The sequence below is a fragment of the Trichosurus vulpecula genome, chromosome 4 (genome assembly GCF_011100635.1).
Source record: "Trichosurus vulpecula isolate mTriVul1 chromosome 4, mTriVul1.pri, whole genome shotgun sequence".
NCBI classification, from domain to species: domain Eukaryota; kingdom Metazoa; phylum Chordata; class Mammalia; order Diprotodontia; family Phalangeridae; genus Trichosurus; species Trichosurus vulpecula.
In genome coordinates, this window is record NC_050576.1 from 46,185,970 (window position 1) to 46,200,153 (window position 14,184).

The following is a 14,184-nucleotide window of genomic DNA, read 5'->3' on the forward strand; positions in this document are numbered from 1 at the left end:
GAGGTAATATGTTTTGTCTGAGGTATGAGTCAAAGGCAAGATTTGAACCTTGTTCTTTCTGATTCTGTAGGCAGCTTTGCTATGTAATACTACCTTTCTAAAGAAATAATAAAGATAAATAATGAATCCAGTCTTGTGTAAGGAAAACCACCTGTCCTTTTCCCTTCTGGAAGCATATGGTCATTTATTTGAGGTAACTGCTTATCTGACAGTAAAGGAAAGGGTTAAAATCAAAGTGTGGCTCATCCGCATATTGACATGTCTTCTCCACCTCCCAGACTTAACCATTCAAAGTGTAGCTTTAGCTTAAAGAACTCCAGATAGCCAATCGCCTATGATAGGGAACAAATAAACAATGCTGACCTTCTACCCTTCCATACAAATAAAGAAAAAAAAAGCTCTCACCAATAGGTGTTTTGTCCAAGGTCTTCATTCTCATCACTCCTGAAACAGAATCTGAAGACTAAGTGAAAATGTCCCGTTACTATGAGTATGAAAAGGTGAGAATTACTTTATTTGAGGGGGTGAGGGGAGAGAAACAGTAGAGAGACGTAGAAATCATTGCCTTAAATGTATTGGTTTGAAAGTGATTTTTCATCAGAAGTCTAGGTGTAGAGTTGGCTCTGCTACTGAGCCAGGATTGGGGATATGGGTTGAGATTAGAATCACTTTGAGGATTAGGAACCATTCTTGAGTCTAAACCAAAGAGAACTCTTGGCATCAATCTTTAAGTGAATTTGCCTTGGCACTGAGGGTGCAAGGAGTTGCCTTAACTTCCTAGGATTCTTTTGGACAAGTTATGATCTCAAGCCTGATTCCCTTTGAAGCCTGCTGCAAAAGATAAATTAATATCTACCTTAGGCAAACACCTTTGGGTTTGTCTCAAGCTAGACCCTGCAAGCAAAATAGCCAACATTTTCTTTCCCTGTTGCATCATTTTACAAAGTCATGGACCTCAATAGTCTTCCCTGAGACACCCACAGGTATAGATCTTAAATGGTTTGGGCACATTCCAAAATTTCGATGGCTCTCAACCTTTTTGAAATTATGGTCCTTTATGTTTAATTTCACTTCATGATGCCTCTTGTTCTTTTTAAAGGAGCTACATTATTGATGTTTATTTTTGAAAATTAAAGTTAATTAAATGTTATTTTGGTTTGAAAACTTTTTGAGCATTTATTGATGCCTCCTGGGGTCACTGCAAATGGCTGTTTTTAGTATTTTCAGTGAATATGACTATCATATTCTCTGAGACTGAGAATACATATCTGTTTATTTTGGTGGAGTTTTAAACTCATTCTAATTCTTTTAATCTTATTTTTTATATATCTTCCAAATCTTAGGAAATATGTGTGTGCATACATACATACATATATATGTATATATATATATATATAAACATATATATTGACATGACATTTACAGGGAATTTTGTTCCTTCTTTATATCTAATTACTATTTCAAGGATTGCCAAAATGTTAGTGTTGGGTCAAATGCCATATGGAGGAATTTTTGAGAGCCAGAGCAATTCACGAACCAATCAACTCCACTCAATCCACTTCAAGCCAGAACCTTGGGGGAGGAGGGGAGCAACATTCACATTTAGGGAGCAGGGCAAGGATGATGTTCCAGCAAAGGAGATTGCGAAGGAGCGGTGAAGGACAAGCAGAAGAGAGCGGTGTTGCAAAGGCCAAGGGAGAAGGGATTATCCAAGAGGAGGGGAATCAAGGATGTCAACTGCTTCAGTGAGGTGAAGAAGAGTAAGAATTTAGAAGAGGCCATCTGTTAGCATTGGAAAGTTTATTGGTTATCCTGAAAAACAGTTTCAGTTGAGTGGTGAGATTGAAAGCCAAATTGTAAAAGGTTGAGAAGTGAGAGACTAGAGTCTAGGGGGATTGTGGGCTATATCAGCTGAAATCATGGGTCTTTGGAGCATTGAAATGTGATGTGTTTCCATGAAATCCATGTCTCTCACTGTTGCTGACTGCTAGATCAGAAACCTCAGCAACCATCTGGTCAAACCCATACCTGACCAGGAGTTCCTAAATTCAGCCTCTCCTCTCCTCTCCTCCAATATCACTGGCAAGTAGTCATTCAGCCTCCCCTCCCCTCCCCTCCTCTCCCCTCCTCTTGTCCCCTCCCCTCTCCTCCCCTCTCCTCCCCTCCCCTCCCCTCCCTTCTCCTCTCCTCCCCTTCCCTCCCCTCCTCTCCCAGTGAATAGCTTTGCCCTGAGTATACACCTTTGCTCTCTTACAAGATCCAGGCATTCTGGAAAATGTAGTCCTTCTCCATCTCATACATGATAATTACATGGGGATGCTAATACTCGTGCTACTTATTTCACAAAGTTGTGAGAAAAGCGTTTAGTAAACTTTGAAGCACTACTGAAATAGGAGCTGCTATTATTAGGAAGATCAGAGTAAGAGTCGTAGTATACAGGACATTTCCTTAGAAGCTGCTGTGGGGTGTGTGTGGGGTAGCATAGTGCATAGGGTGCTGGTTCTAGAGTCAGGAAGAACCAAGTTCAAACCCAGCTTCAGACACGTCCAAGCAGGGTGACCCTGGACAAGTCACTTTACTTCTATCTGCCTCAGTTGCCTTATCTGTAAAATAGGAATAGGAATAGTAGTCCCTATCTCCCTGGGTTATTGAAAGGGTCTAATGAGATAATATTTGTAAATTTCTCTAAAATTTTACAAAATTCCCCCCCCAAATTTGAAAAATATTTGTAAATGTATAAAATGCTTTGTAAACTTTAAAGTGTGTTTGATAGCGTATCATCTCCCTCTTTCCACGCCTGGGTACAGAGTACTTCTTTTCCCTCTGTTCATTCACTGCAGTTATGTTTCACCCACAGATTAATTGGCAATGAAGTGTCCAGTATTTGTTTGAACCAAATCCATCTTAAGAAAACAACCTAGATCCTAGAATTGAGTTCAGCTGGGAAGAAATTTAGAATTTATCTAGATTCAGTGTTCTCAATCTAGGGTTTGTGAACTTCTTTCAAAAACTATTTTGGTAACTGTATTTCAATATAATTGGCTTCTTTCAAAAATCTTCGCATTTTATTTCATGCATCTAAGAAAGCGTCCATAGGCTTCATCAGACTCCCAAAAGGAGTCCATAGCTCTAAAAAAGGTTAAGAACCCCTGACTAGTCCTCTATTATTAAAGAAAATACCTTACATTTATCTAGCACTGGACGTTCCCAAAATACTTTACATTCTCGTTTGGTCCCCAGAACAATCCAGTGAAGTTGATTAATAGTATATGGGCATTATTATTATTATGGGCCCATTTCACAGATGAAGAAATTGAGATTCAGAGAAGTAAAATACTGTATTTTGCCTGCGGTCCCATAGCAAGTAAATGTCACAGCTGAGATTTGAACCCAGGTTTCTAACCCTGCTTTTAGTCCTCCATGTTGAACAAAGGCTTATGAAGGTCCAATGATTTATCCCAGAATGACTCATGGAAATGAGCAAGGTTTAATCTTTTCATACCAAAGGCTGAGGCCAAGAATTCAGCTTTTTGCTGCATCCTCATTCCCTGATACCATTACCAGTGTGGCAAAGACTAGCAGACAAATCAGCATTCTGGTCCATGTTTCTTTATGATTTCCTCTCCCTGGGTAACATGAGCAGAGAAGTGGCAATAATCGAGTACCTGTAGCTCCTTCTATTTTGAAAGTTCACTATTCAATATGTAACAGGCCATTCTTTCTCCCTTCTGTAATTAATGCAGATGTGCGGTTATCCTGCTCGTGAAACATTTGTTAGGCGAAATCCCTTTATGGTCTCCTGTTTGCAAGTGTAGTAACTCAGGGTAGTTCGTCTTCCCAGGTGGGCTGAGGTAATGCTCATGTTGTATGATTTGGGGGAATTTGCTTCTCACTGACCAAAGGCAGTAGATCTGGGGCCAATCAGGAAATACAACTGCCCCCCTGGCTACAGCTTTTTGACCCATCACTGTTGTTCTTGGTTTCATTAATATGATTGTTACCTATATTGAGGCTCACCGCAGCAATAATACCTTAGGATATCGGCTTAGAGCTGAAAGAGAACTCAGTACTCATATAGCCCAAGCCCCTCCTTTTGCAGATAAGGAAATGCAGGCCTTGCAAAGTGAAGGTATGGGTCCATGAAATAGTAGGGTTGGGACCTGAACCAGGGACCAATCTCTCCAAAGCTCCTTGCTGCTCAGGTATGCTAAATATTTTTTGTTCTGTGCACTGCCAACATTCACTGTGGTTGGAATGTATTCTTATCCCTTATTTAGAGGCATCTAGGTGACGCAGTGGATAGAGCCCTGGGTCTGGAATCTGGAAAAGCAATGTTCAAATCTAGCCAGACTCTGGGAAAGTCCCTGAACTTCACAGCTGTAAAAAGGGGAGAATAAGAGCACCTACTCTGAAGGGTGGTTGTAAAGATATAATCAGATAATATTGGAAAGCACTTAGCAAAGCTTAAATGCTAGCTACTATGATTAGCTCCCATTTTAGAGATGAGAACTCTGAGGTAAGCACTGAGCAGAACCTTCTGAACTTAATGAAAGAACCAGAGAAAGGAAACCAGTTTTCTAATTCTCAGTGCAGTTTGATCTTGGACGCATTCTGCCGTCATTGTATGGCTATTTACGCAGGTGCGAAGTGTTCTAAAGACACAGCCCAGAATTCTCCCCAGGTGTTTTTGTAAGTGCGTATTTTCATATTGTTGCTGAGAGATAGGGATGAGTGCGGAGGAAAGATACTGTCTTTTTAGACTGAGCGGCAATTCTCCCGCTATTTCATCAAAATGTGTGGCAGTTTTCCCCCTATGTCCCCAAACAATTTTCCCTCGATTTTCCTCAGGCTTTCAGAAAAACAAATCCCAAACAAACCACATTTATTAATATCAGAAAAAATGCAAAACCAAATATGAAGATTGAGGTATTTCCCTCTGGCAGCTGACGGGGGAGTAGACACTGCGAAGAAGCGTCTAACATAACAAATGAAACAAACAACAAAACAAACCCGTCAGAGCCTGAGTGAAAGGAAGCCAGCCAGAAAGAAGAAATGGGCATCCTGCTTGGATAGAAACAAGGGTGTTCCAACCACTTAAACCTTCTCCAAACACCTCCATACCTGGTGCTTTTTCTGGTGGAGAATTCTACGAACGTTTTGACTTAATCAGAATAATTTTGAGCTCATGAGTAACATAAAACCCCGTTGTTTCCCTATAGGGAAGATAGGACATAGGGACTACAAAGACCAATAGAGGCATTTGTGGGGTTTATTTTTCATGAGAAACATAAGCTTGGAGCTAAGTCGATGGTGCGTTCTAGCTTTGCAGTGTATGTCTTTGGAGCTGAAATAATTCTAATGCCGTATCTCTACTGTGTTAGGAAGAGGGATGGGGACCAGGTCTGTGATTTCCTTGACCTAGGCAACTGCTAGATGAATAGAATCCGTTACCCAGGGCATCAAGGTTAAAAGACTTGTCCAAGGTCATACAGCTAGTATGAGTCAAAAGGAGAACAGCAACTCAGGTCTCGATTACTTCAAGACTTGCTTACATCTGGCTTCAGATACTTATTAGCTGTGCAGCCCTGGGCAAGTCACTTAACCCCATTGCCTCGAAAAAAGAAAAGACTAGTTCTCTATTCATTCCCCCACTCTCACCCCCCACATGCAAATCGCAGGAGGAAATTTTTCAGTTGATACTCAGTTTTTTATCTTTTCCCCTGATGTTAATAAATATAGTTTGGTTGGGTTTGTTTTTTTGAAAGCCTGAGAAAAACTGAGGGAAAACGATTTGGGGAGAAGGGGAAAATGGCCACATAGTTTGATGAAATTTGTTGAAAAGCTTTCCTCATGACAACCTCATGTGGCCAGTTGTGTATTAACCCCATTTTACAGATGAGAATGATGAGGCTCCAAGACCTTAAAATAACTTGCAGAGTTCACATTACAACTCAAATCTCTCCTGCATCCAGATCCAGTATTCTTTTCATTTGGGTTATTTGTGAAGTTATACTACCTTCCTAAGTAAACAATGCACTTTTTATACTTTGTCACTCTGATCGATCCCTGCTGGCACTATCTCCCATGATGCACACTGTTCCTGTCCATGCCTGCTTATCCTGGGCAACTCTTGTCCACATCTTCCCCAAACCACCTCCATGCCAGGGACTACATGTGTGTAGTCCTTCTTATAGTGTGTGGATGCCAGTGGAGTAAGCAGACTTTGTCCACCGGTCATCCCTGGATTTTGCTGCATCATAAGCCCATCTTTTTTTTCCTGATTGAACATTTCTCTGAAAGTTTCATCTTTGGAACAGTTTGTCCTCTGTAATTCTTCATTTTAATGGGTTACAGCCTGCTCATACCCACCAACCAATTCTCTATTGACCTTTGGGTGATACTTCCCTTTGATTCTTTGGATACTGCGGTATCTGATGAGTCATTGCCACACATCACTGGAAGAGTATTGGTGCTAAAAATAAAAAGCTGGGTCTTTGTCTCAAGAAGTCTGGGGTCCTTAAAAGCACCATGAAATTCCCCAAAGATATCCAGCATGCTCCCCTTTCTCTGATCCATTTTAGACCCAGTTTCTTGTCCATTTGCATCAGTTCACATGAGTTTGATTGTCATTTCTATGCTGATGATTCCTAGAGCTATCTCTGTCCTGAGCTCCAGCTTAGTCCAGCTTGGACTTAAAATGTCCAAAACAACAATTCATTATCTTTTATCTCAACTTCCCCTCTCTCATGAACTTCCTTACATCTGTCAAGGATATCACCATACTTCCTATCACCTAGCGTCACCATCTTGGTGCTGTCCTTCACTCCTCACTCCCTCTTGCCACCCTATCAAATCATTTGCCACGCTGTTCTCTCTTCACGTTTCTTGCACACAATCCTCTTCTCTCCATTCATACAGTCATAACCTTGGTTCAGTCCCCGATCATTTCTTGACTGGACTATTGCAGCGACGTTTGCATTGATCTCTCTACCTCAAGCCTCTCCGCACTCCAACACATCCTCACATGGCTGCCGAAGGGATTTTCCTAAAGCATAGGTATGACTATGTTACTACTCAATAAACTCCACCTCATTACATCAAGGACCAAATATAGATGCCTCTGGAATTGAGTCTCCGGAATTTAGTCTTCCCTCATCTTACTTTTCCAGCCTTATTACACATCTCGGCCCCTCATGGACACTACAGTCACACCAAACTGGCTTTTCTACCATTCTATTCTTTACACTGGCTTTCCCCAAGCTGGTAGTACACAAAGTGTTTGGCAAAAAGTAGGTACTTCATAATATTTGTCGTCTGATTAGTTAATTCTAGACAGAGTTAGGTGGTGCGGGAGATAGAGTGCAGGACTCAGAGGTAGAAAGACCTGAGTTTCAAACCTCCCTCAAGCACTGTGACCTTGAGCAAGACATTCAGTGTCGCTCAGCCTCAGTTTCCTCATGTGTAAAATGGAAATAATAAATAGCACCTATCTCACAGGGTTGTTGTGGGTACCTAATTAACATATGCAAAGTGCTTTGCAAACCTTATAAATGCTAGTTATTATTTTTATTATTGTTGCTATCAATCGACCTGTCCAAGATATACGAACTGATGGATGGATGAGCTCTATGGATGTCCATCCATCCAAGTGAAGATCTTTTCCACTCCCTCACAGTGTGGATCATCAGTCTTAAATCTTTTGAGTGATTATCAGGGATGGTGCTGGGGTTACAAGGACAACAAATTAACCACTCCTATTCTTAAGGAGCGTGTGTCCTATGGGCAGCAAGGGAAGATATGATGTGTAATAGAAATTCTGTGGTTGTTATGATAGATAGATAGATGGATTTATATTTATAGACTTATAATTAATAGATTTATATTTATATATAAATTTATATATACTTATATATTACATTTAATCAGATCTCTTTGTGTGTGTGTATAGACATAAACATATATATATCTATATATACAAATACATGTATACATGTAAATACACACACATACACACACACACAAACACCTGGCTGCACAGCCAGACCACTGCTTTGTGGTCTTGGTTGATTGCTGGTTGACAGACCGAGGCAAGCCAGTGTGACCAAAGGTCTCCATCTTGGTATAGTGGGGAGAGCCACGGATTTGGAGACAGACAACCTAAGTTTGCATTTTGGCTCTGTTACTCACTGGTTGTGGGAACTTGGGGGTCACTTTTCCTCTCTGTGCCTCAGTTTCCTCACCAGCAAAATGAGTAGATTGGACCAGATGGACTTCTGAAGTCATTTCCAACTCTAAATTTATTATTCTAAAGTATGGCTAGGCCCGTTCTGCTGTTAAACTTTCATCCACAACCTGTTTCACCTAACAAATGGCTTAATAATTCTTCAATTGGCCCAAAGATAAGATATCACCCACTCCCCTCCTTTTCAGACTGAAGAAATAAAAATCCATCACCTATATTAAACAGCCACAAGAAAAATGTCTCCTTTCTTCAGGGAGCTTTTCTTCAGTCTGGGCTCTATTTTTGAAGAGTCTAGAGATTCCTTCCTTTCCCCTTTTACTCCAATTTCTGGTGCTTCATACCTTTGTGCTCACAGACATGGCTGAGGAAATAAAATTTTGTCCTTGGGGAGAAGAGGTAAAGACTTTGTGCTAGTGTTCAATCAATGAAACAAGAATCATTTATTAAACATCTGCTATGTGCCTGGTAGGGTGCTCAGAAAGGGAGACAGTCCCTGCCCTCAAAGAATTTACATTCTACTGGGGTGGGAGGAACATAACATGTGACAGAGATAAGCAAATGAAGGATATGGGCAGCTAGGTGGGTCAGTGGATGAAGTGCTAAGGCTGGAGTTGGAAAAGTCTTCTTCCTGAGTTCAAATCTGGTCTCAGACACTCACCAGCTGTGTGACCCTGGGCAAGTCACTTGACTGTTTGCCTCAGTTTCCTCAACTGTAAAATGAGCTGGAGAAGGAAATGGTGAACCAATCTAGTATCTTTGCCAAGAAAACCCCGAATGGGGTCACAAAGAGTCAACATGACTGAAAAATGATTAGACAACAACAAAATGAAGGATATATATGAAATTAACACACAGGGATGGCATATATGTATATATGCATATGTATATGTGCATATATATAAAATCAGTCACCAGGCAGTCAATGAATAAAAATATATGTACCGGACACTGTGCTAAGCAGGGAAAGACAGTCTATGAAAAGAAGTCTTGCAGCCAGGTAGGAAATATTGAGATGGCTGCCCTGGGGTCCCTCCTTAAATAGAGGATCTGGAAGGAGCTCTCCCCTAGCTGCCTTCTACTCTCTCCAACCAGAGAGAGAGAGAGAGAGAGAGAGAGAGAGAGAGAGAGAGAGAGAGAGAGAGAGAGAGAGAGAGAGGCCTCAGGTGAAGGAAGGTACTGAGGAGGTGTGAGTTTCAGAGCTGATGTGATCATGCAGGAAGATGAGTTTCTGGGGGCAGTGATGATGATATCCAGGAGAGAAGTCAGTTGGGAAATGAAGGGAGATAAAAGTATGTGCAGAATAAAGGCAAAATAAAATACATGGTAATTTAGAGAATAAAAGACAAAGCACCTACTATGTGCCAGGTATTATGCTAAGCACTTTACAAATTTTATCTCATTTGTTCCTCACAACTTTGTGAGGTAGGTGCTATTTTCTCATTTTGCAGTTGAGGAAACCAAGGCAGACATAGGTAGGACTGGACTTGAGTTTTCTGGACTCTGGGCCCAGTATTTTATCCCCTGCCCCGCACTGGCAATTAGGGGGAATCAAGATAGACCTCATGTAGAAGATAGTATTTGAACTGAATTTTGAAGGAAGGGAAGAATTCTTTAAGGTGGAGAAGAGGTAAGAATGCCTACCTGGAATGGACACTGGTCACTGCAAAGCGCCGTGGCTGAGAAACAGTAAGGAGGTTAGTTGGGCTGGACCATGGAATGTGGCAAAAAGAGTAATATACAATGGGGCTACAAAGGTAGGTGGGATCAGGTTGTGAAAAGCTTTAAAAACCAAGCAGAAGAATAGATATTTGATTATAGAATAATAGGAAGCCAATGCAGTTTATTGATTTGGGGAGTGACCTGGTCATACCTGCGTTAGATGTCAATGGAGGCTTCCTCTAAACCACCTCTGTATATAAAAGGGCTATTTGTTCAACTCATTATCTAATTATTATCCAATATTATATTCTAGAAAACAAAAATAGAAAAAAATCTTCTCTCCTTGCATGTAAGCTAATATGATATTAATCCATTTTTGAGCCTTTTTTTCATTGGATTAGAGTAAATTGAGACTAAGACACGGAGTTAAAACAATTTGTATTCAAGTTTTACCTAGGAAACTTACTGGCTGTGTGATCCTGGGTAAGTCATTTAACCTCCTAGTGCTCTAGGCCATTCTCTAAAACTAAATTGCAGAGTGGCTGCTACCTTTCATCGGTAGAGGGGATTTTCTCACCAAAGATTTTTCTATAGCAGTGAAATCAGTGGACCCGACTCCATTCCTAAATAATTTCTATGCTTAACACTTTCATAGACATCTTGAATTTTACCCTTTGTCATTAATTGTATGAGAATCTGGCATGTACCAAGCCTCATCAATAATCAATAAGCATTTAATAAAGACTCACTATGTGCCAAGTGCCATGCCAAAGACTGGAGATACAAAACCAGCGCTCAACTAAGAGTCGAAGCCTGGTCTGATTTAGGTACTGTCTGGCTTCCTGAGGTGTCAATCATCTAAGGAAACTGAAATGAATTTGTTTTCGTTGTAGAACACGGACGTGGAATTTGTGCACACTGGATATGGAAAGGATATGGTGAAAGTTCTCCACATCCGACGCGATGGCAAACACCACACCATTACGGAAGTGGCAGCATCGGTCCAACTCACTTTGAGGACCAAGAAAGATTATCTTTTTGGAGACAACTCAGACATCATCTCCACAGACACTATCAAGAATACTGTCCACGTTCTGGCAAAATTCAAAGGGGTGAGTGAGTCTGCTTTGAGCTTTTGGGATATTCCATCTTGGTTTGGCTTATTTGCTCACTTGGAATTCTTGTGATTTGTTTAGCATTTGGTGCCCTGAATAAGTCTCAAAGGATTTCTTTCTTTCCCTGTTCTGTCCTAAAATACTCCTCCCTCCCTCTCTCCCACCCTTCCTTCCTTTCTTTTTTCACTTTCCTCTCTTTTTCTTTCCTTCTTTCCTTCCTCCCTTCCTCCCTTTCTCCCTTTCTCCCTTCCTTTCTTCCTTCCTTCCCTCCCTTCCTTCCTTCCCTCCCTTCCTTCCTTCCCTCCCTTCCTTCCTCCTCCCTCCCCTCCTCTTTCTTTCTTTCTCTTTGTTTCTTTGTTTCTTTCTTTCTTTCTTTCTTTCCTTCCTTCCTTCCTTCCTTCCTTCCTTCCTTCCTTCCTTCCTTCCTTCTCTCTTTCTTTCTTTCTCTTTGTTTCTTTGTTTCTTTCTTTCTTCCCTCCCTCCCTCCCTCCCTCCTTCCTTCCTTCCTTCCTTCCTTCCTTCCTTCCTTCCTTCCTTTCTTTCTTTCTTTCCTTCCTTCCTTCCTTCTTTCTTTCTTTCTTTCTTTCTTTCTTTCTTTCTTTCTTTCTTTCTTTCTTTCTTTCCTTCCTCCCTTCCTCCCTTTCTCCCTTCCTTTCTTCCTTCCTTCCCTCCCTTCCTTTCTTCCTTCCTTCCCTCCCTCCTTCCTTCCTTTCTTTCTTTCCTTCCTTCCTTCTTTCTTTCTCTTTGTTTGTTTGTTTCTTTCTTTCTTCCCTCCCCCCCTCCCTCCTTCCTTCCTTCCTTCCTTCCTTCCTTCCTTCCTTCCTTCCTTCCTTCCTTCCTTCCTTCCTTCCTTCCTTCTCTGAGATCACTTCCAGATCAAAATACTTTGAGACTAAAAGCAAAATGGACTGCCTTGGGAACTAATAGTTTCCTTCTTAGTGGAGATCATTGATTTGAATCTATAAGGAACCTCAGAGGCCACTTAATCCAACCCCCTCATTTTATGGATGAGAAAAACTGAGACCCAGAGAGGTGGACTCTGCCAAAATTCAAGCAGGCAGCATGTTGCTGGGCTGGGATTTGAAGCAAGGCCCCCAGACTCCAAATCCAGCATCGCTTCCACTGTGTTGCCCTGGGATGACTACTTGCTGGGATTGTTGCGGAGGGGATCAGGCACAGGCTGGACTAGATGATTGCTGAGATCCCTTCCAACCCTCATATTCTGTTGTTCTGGGTGAGGTTTGGAGGAGATCACGGCGCCATTCTTTCCAGAGTCCTTTCCAATCCTCTCACATTTTCTTTCTTTTTTTTGAAGTAAGCACTCCAAGTAGCTCTGTGAAGAATTCCTTTGAATTCTCTTAGGATTTTGGACACTTTGTATTTTCTGAAGGCCATTACCATCTATCTCCCCTATCTCTTGCCTTCAGACTAAAAGAATGCTAAGGTACTCTACTTCAGTCCTCCAATTCTTTGTTCCAATTGTTAAACTCTCCCATCTCTCACTGCCATTAATTATCCATAAACTGCAAGCAATCATGCTCAGTACTAGATGAACTGGGGGTACAATGGAAAGAGATCTGAATTTGGAATTGAAAGACCAGGTGTTGAATCTCAGCCCACGCCACTTAGCAGCAATGTCGCACTTGGGTAATTCACAACCTTTCTGAGCCTTGGTCTCCTGTGTACCTTCCAGGGTCGTTTGGTGGAAAGTGTTCTGTAGCTAAGCTGCAAATAGTCCTACAAAACACGAGCTATTTGTACTTGAAGAGCACACTTGTCCGCCTGGCCTCAGAAGGACATGTATTTGGCGTTGTTTTCCTACTCATCCATCTCCACGCTTTCTCCCTCAGAATGGGTTTCTGAGGGGGTGTTTCAGAACCTCAAGGGAGAATTTGTTTTAAAAAAAATAGGACAGATTCTCATCTGTTAAAGATGGTTTATTAACCGTCCTTGGCAGCTCCAAAGACTTCGCTCTGGTGGAGAAGGCTGAGGCCCAATTAGAGGACAGTCAAAGGAACCCTGGAGATGGAAGCAGAACATAAGGGTCAGACCTGGTAGTTTTACTAATTAGCTGTTTGTTCATGGGACAATTCACTTAATGTCACTGAGTCTCCATCTCCTCTGTAAAAAGAGGACAACAATATTTATACCTTATGGGATGGTTGTCAGGAAATATTCAGTTCTCAATTTTTCACGATTTGCATGTCCATAGCAATGAGGCATAGAAGACAGGGACTTCAAGTTGGAAAGACCTGGGTTCAAGTCTTACTTTATCTAGATACTCAGTAGATAGGGAGCATCTAGATGGATAGAGCACTGGGCTTGGAATCAGGAAGACTCATCTTCATGAGTTCAAACCCAGCCTTGGACACGTAGTAGCTGTGTGACCCTGGATAAGTCACTTAACCTTGTTTGCCTCAGTTTCCTCATCTGTAAAATGAGTTGGATGAGCAAATGGCAAACTACTCCAGTATCTTTGCCAAGGAAGCCCCCAATGAAGAGTCAGACACAACTGGAACGACTGGCAGCAGCGCCTTGATTCTTCTTGTTATTGTTGCTGTGTACCTGGGACCAAGTATTCATGTCATCTGGTGTTTTGCTTCTCTTTTGCAGATCAAAACCATAGAGAAATTTGCCATGGATATTTGTGAGCACTTCCTTTCTTCATTTAACCACATTACTAGAGTCAAAGTCTCTATCGAACAAACTCCCTGGAAGCGTTTGGAAAAGGTCGGCTCAATAAGTTGTATTTCCCAGTTTATGTATCTAAAACTATGTGTTGTTCAGGCTCAGCTCATTCATCACTGTTGCTGGTCCTCCTGGCCACCAGTGATTGCCTCTTTGTATTCCTTGTTATTTATTTATGTATTTATTTTGTACACACACACACACACACACACACACACACACACATATACGCATATATACATGTATGCATGAAATGAAATGAATGAAATTTTCAACAACATCTTATTTAATTGGAATATTAACAAATAACATCTTCAATTCATTTGCAATGCAAAGGTTGATGTGCTTTGCAAGATTCACATGAACTCAATGCAATAACTCCACATTGCCATCAATTGCTTATGTGTCCAGATTTTAGGAACACCCTGTGTATGTACATATATATGCATATATATTTATGTATTTATTTTGTACATACAT

At 41.2% G+C, this 14,184-nt stretch overlaps 1 protein-coding gene across 1 annotated transcript in view; it reads left to right on the top strand.

The window, feature by feature from the left end:
• Window positions 1–383: 383 nt before the first annotated feature.
• The window catches only part of LOC118846458 (uricase-like), a 39,452-nt gene continuing 25,651 nt past the window's right edge, over window positions 384–14,184 (top strand). Inside the window, exons 1-3 of the mRNA XM_036755014.1 lie at window positions 384–500; window positions 10,795–11,013; window positions 13,630–13,746. Coding sequence (XP_036610909.1) covers window positions 474–500; window positions 10,795–11,013; window positions 13,630–13,746 — 363 coding nt within the window. The 5' untranslated portion in view covers window positions 384–473. The remainder of the gene's footprint in view (window positions 501–10,794; window positions 11,014–13,629; window positions 13,747–14,184) is intronic.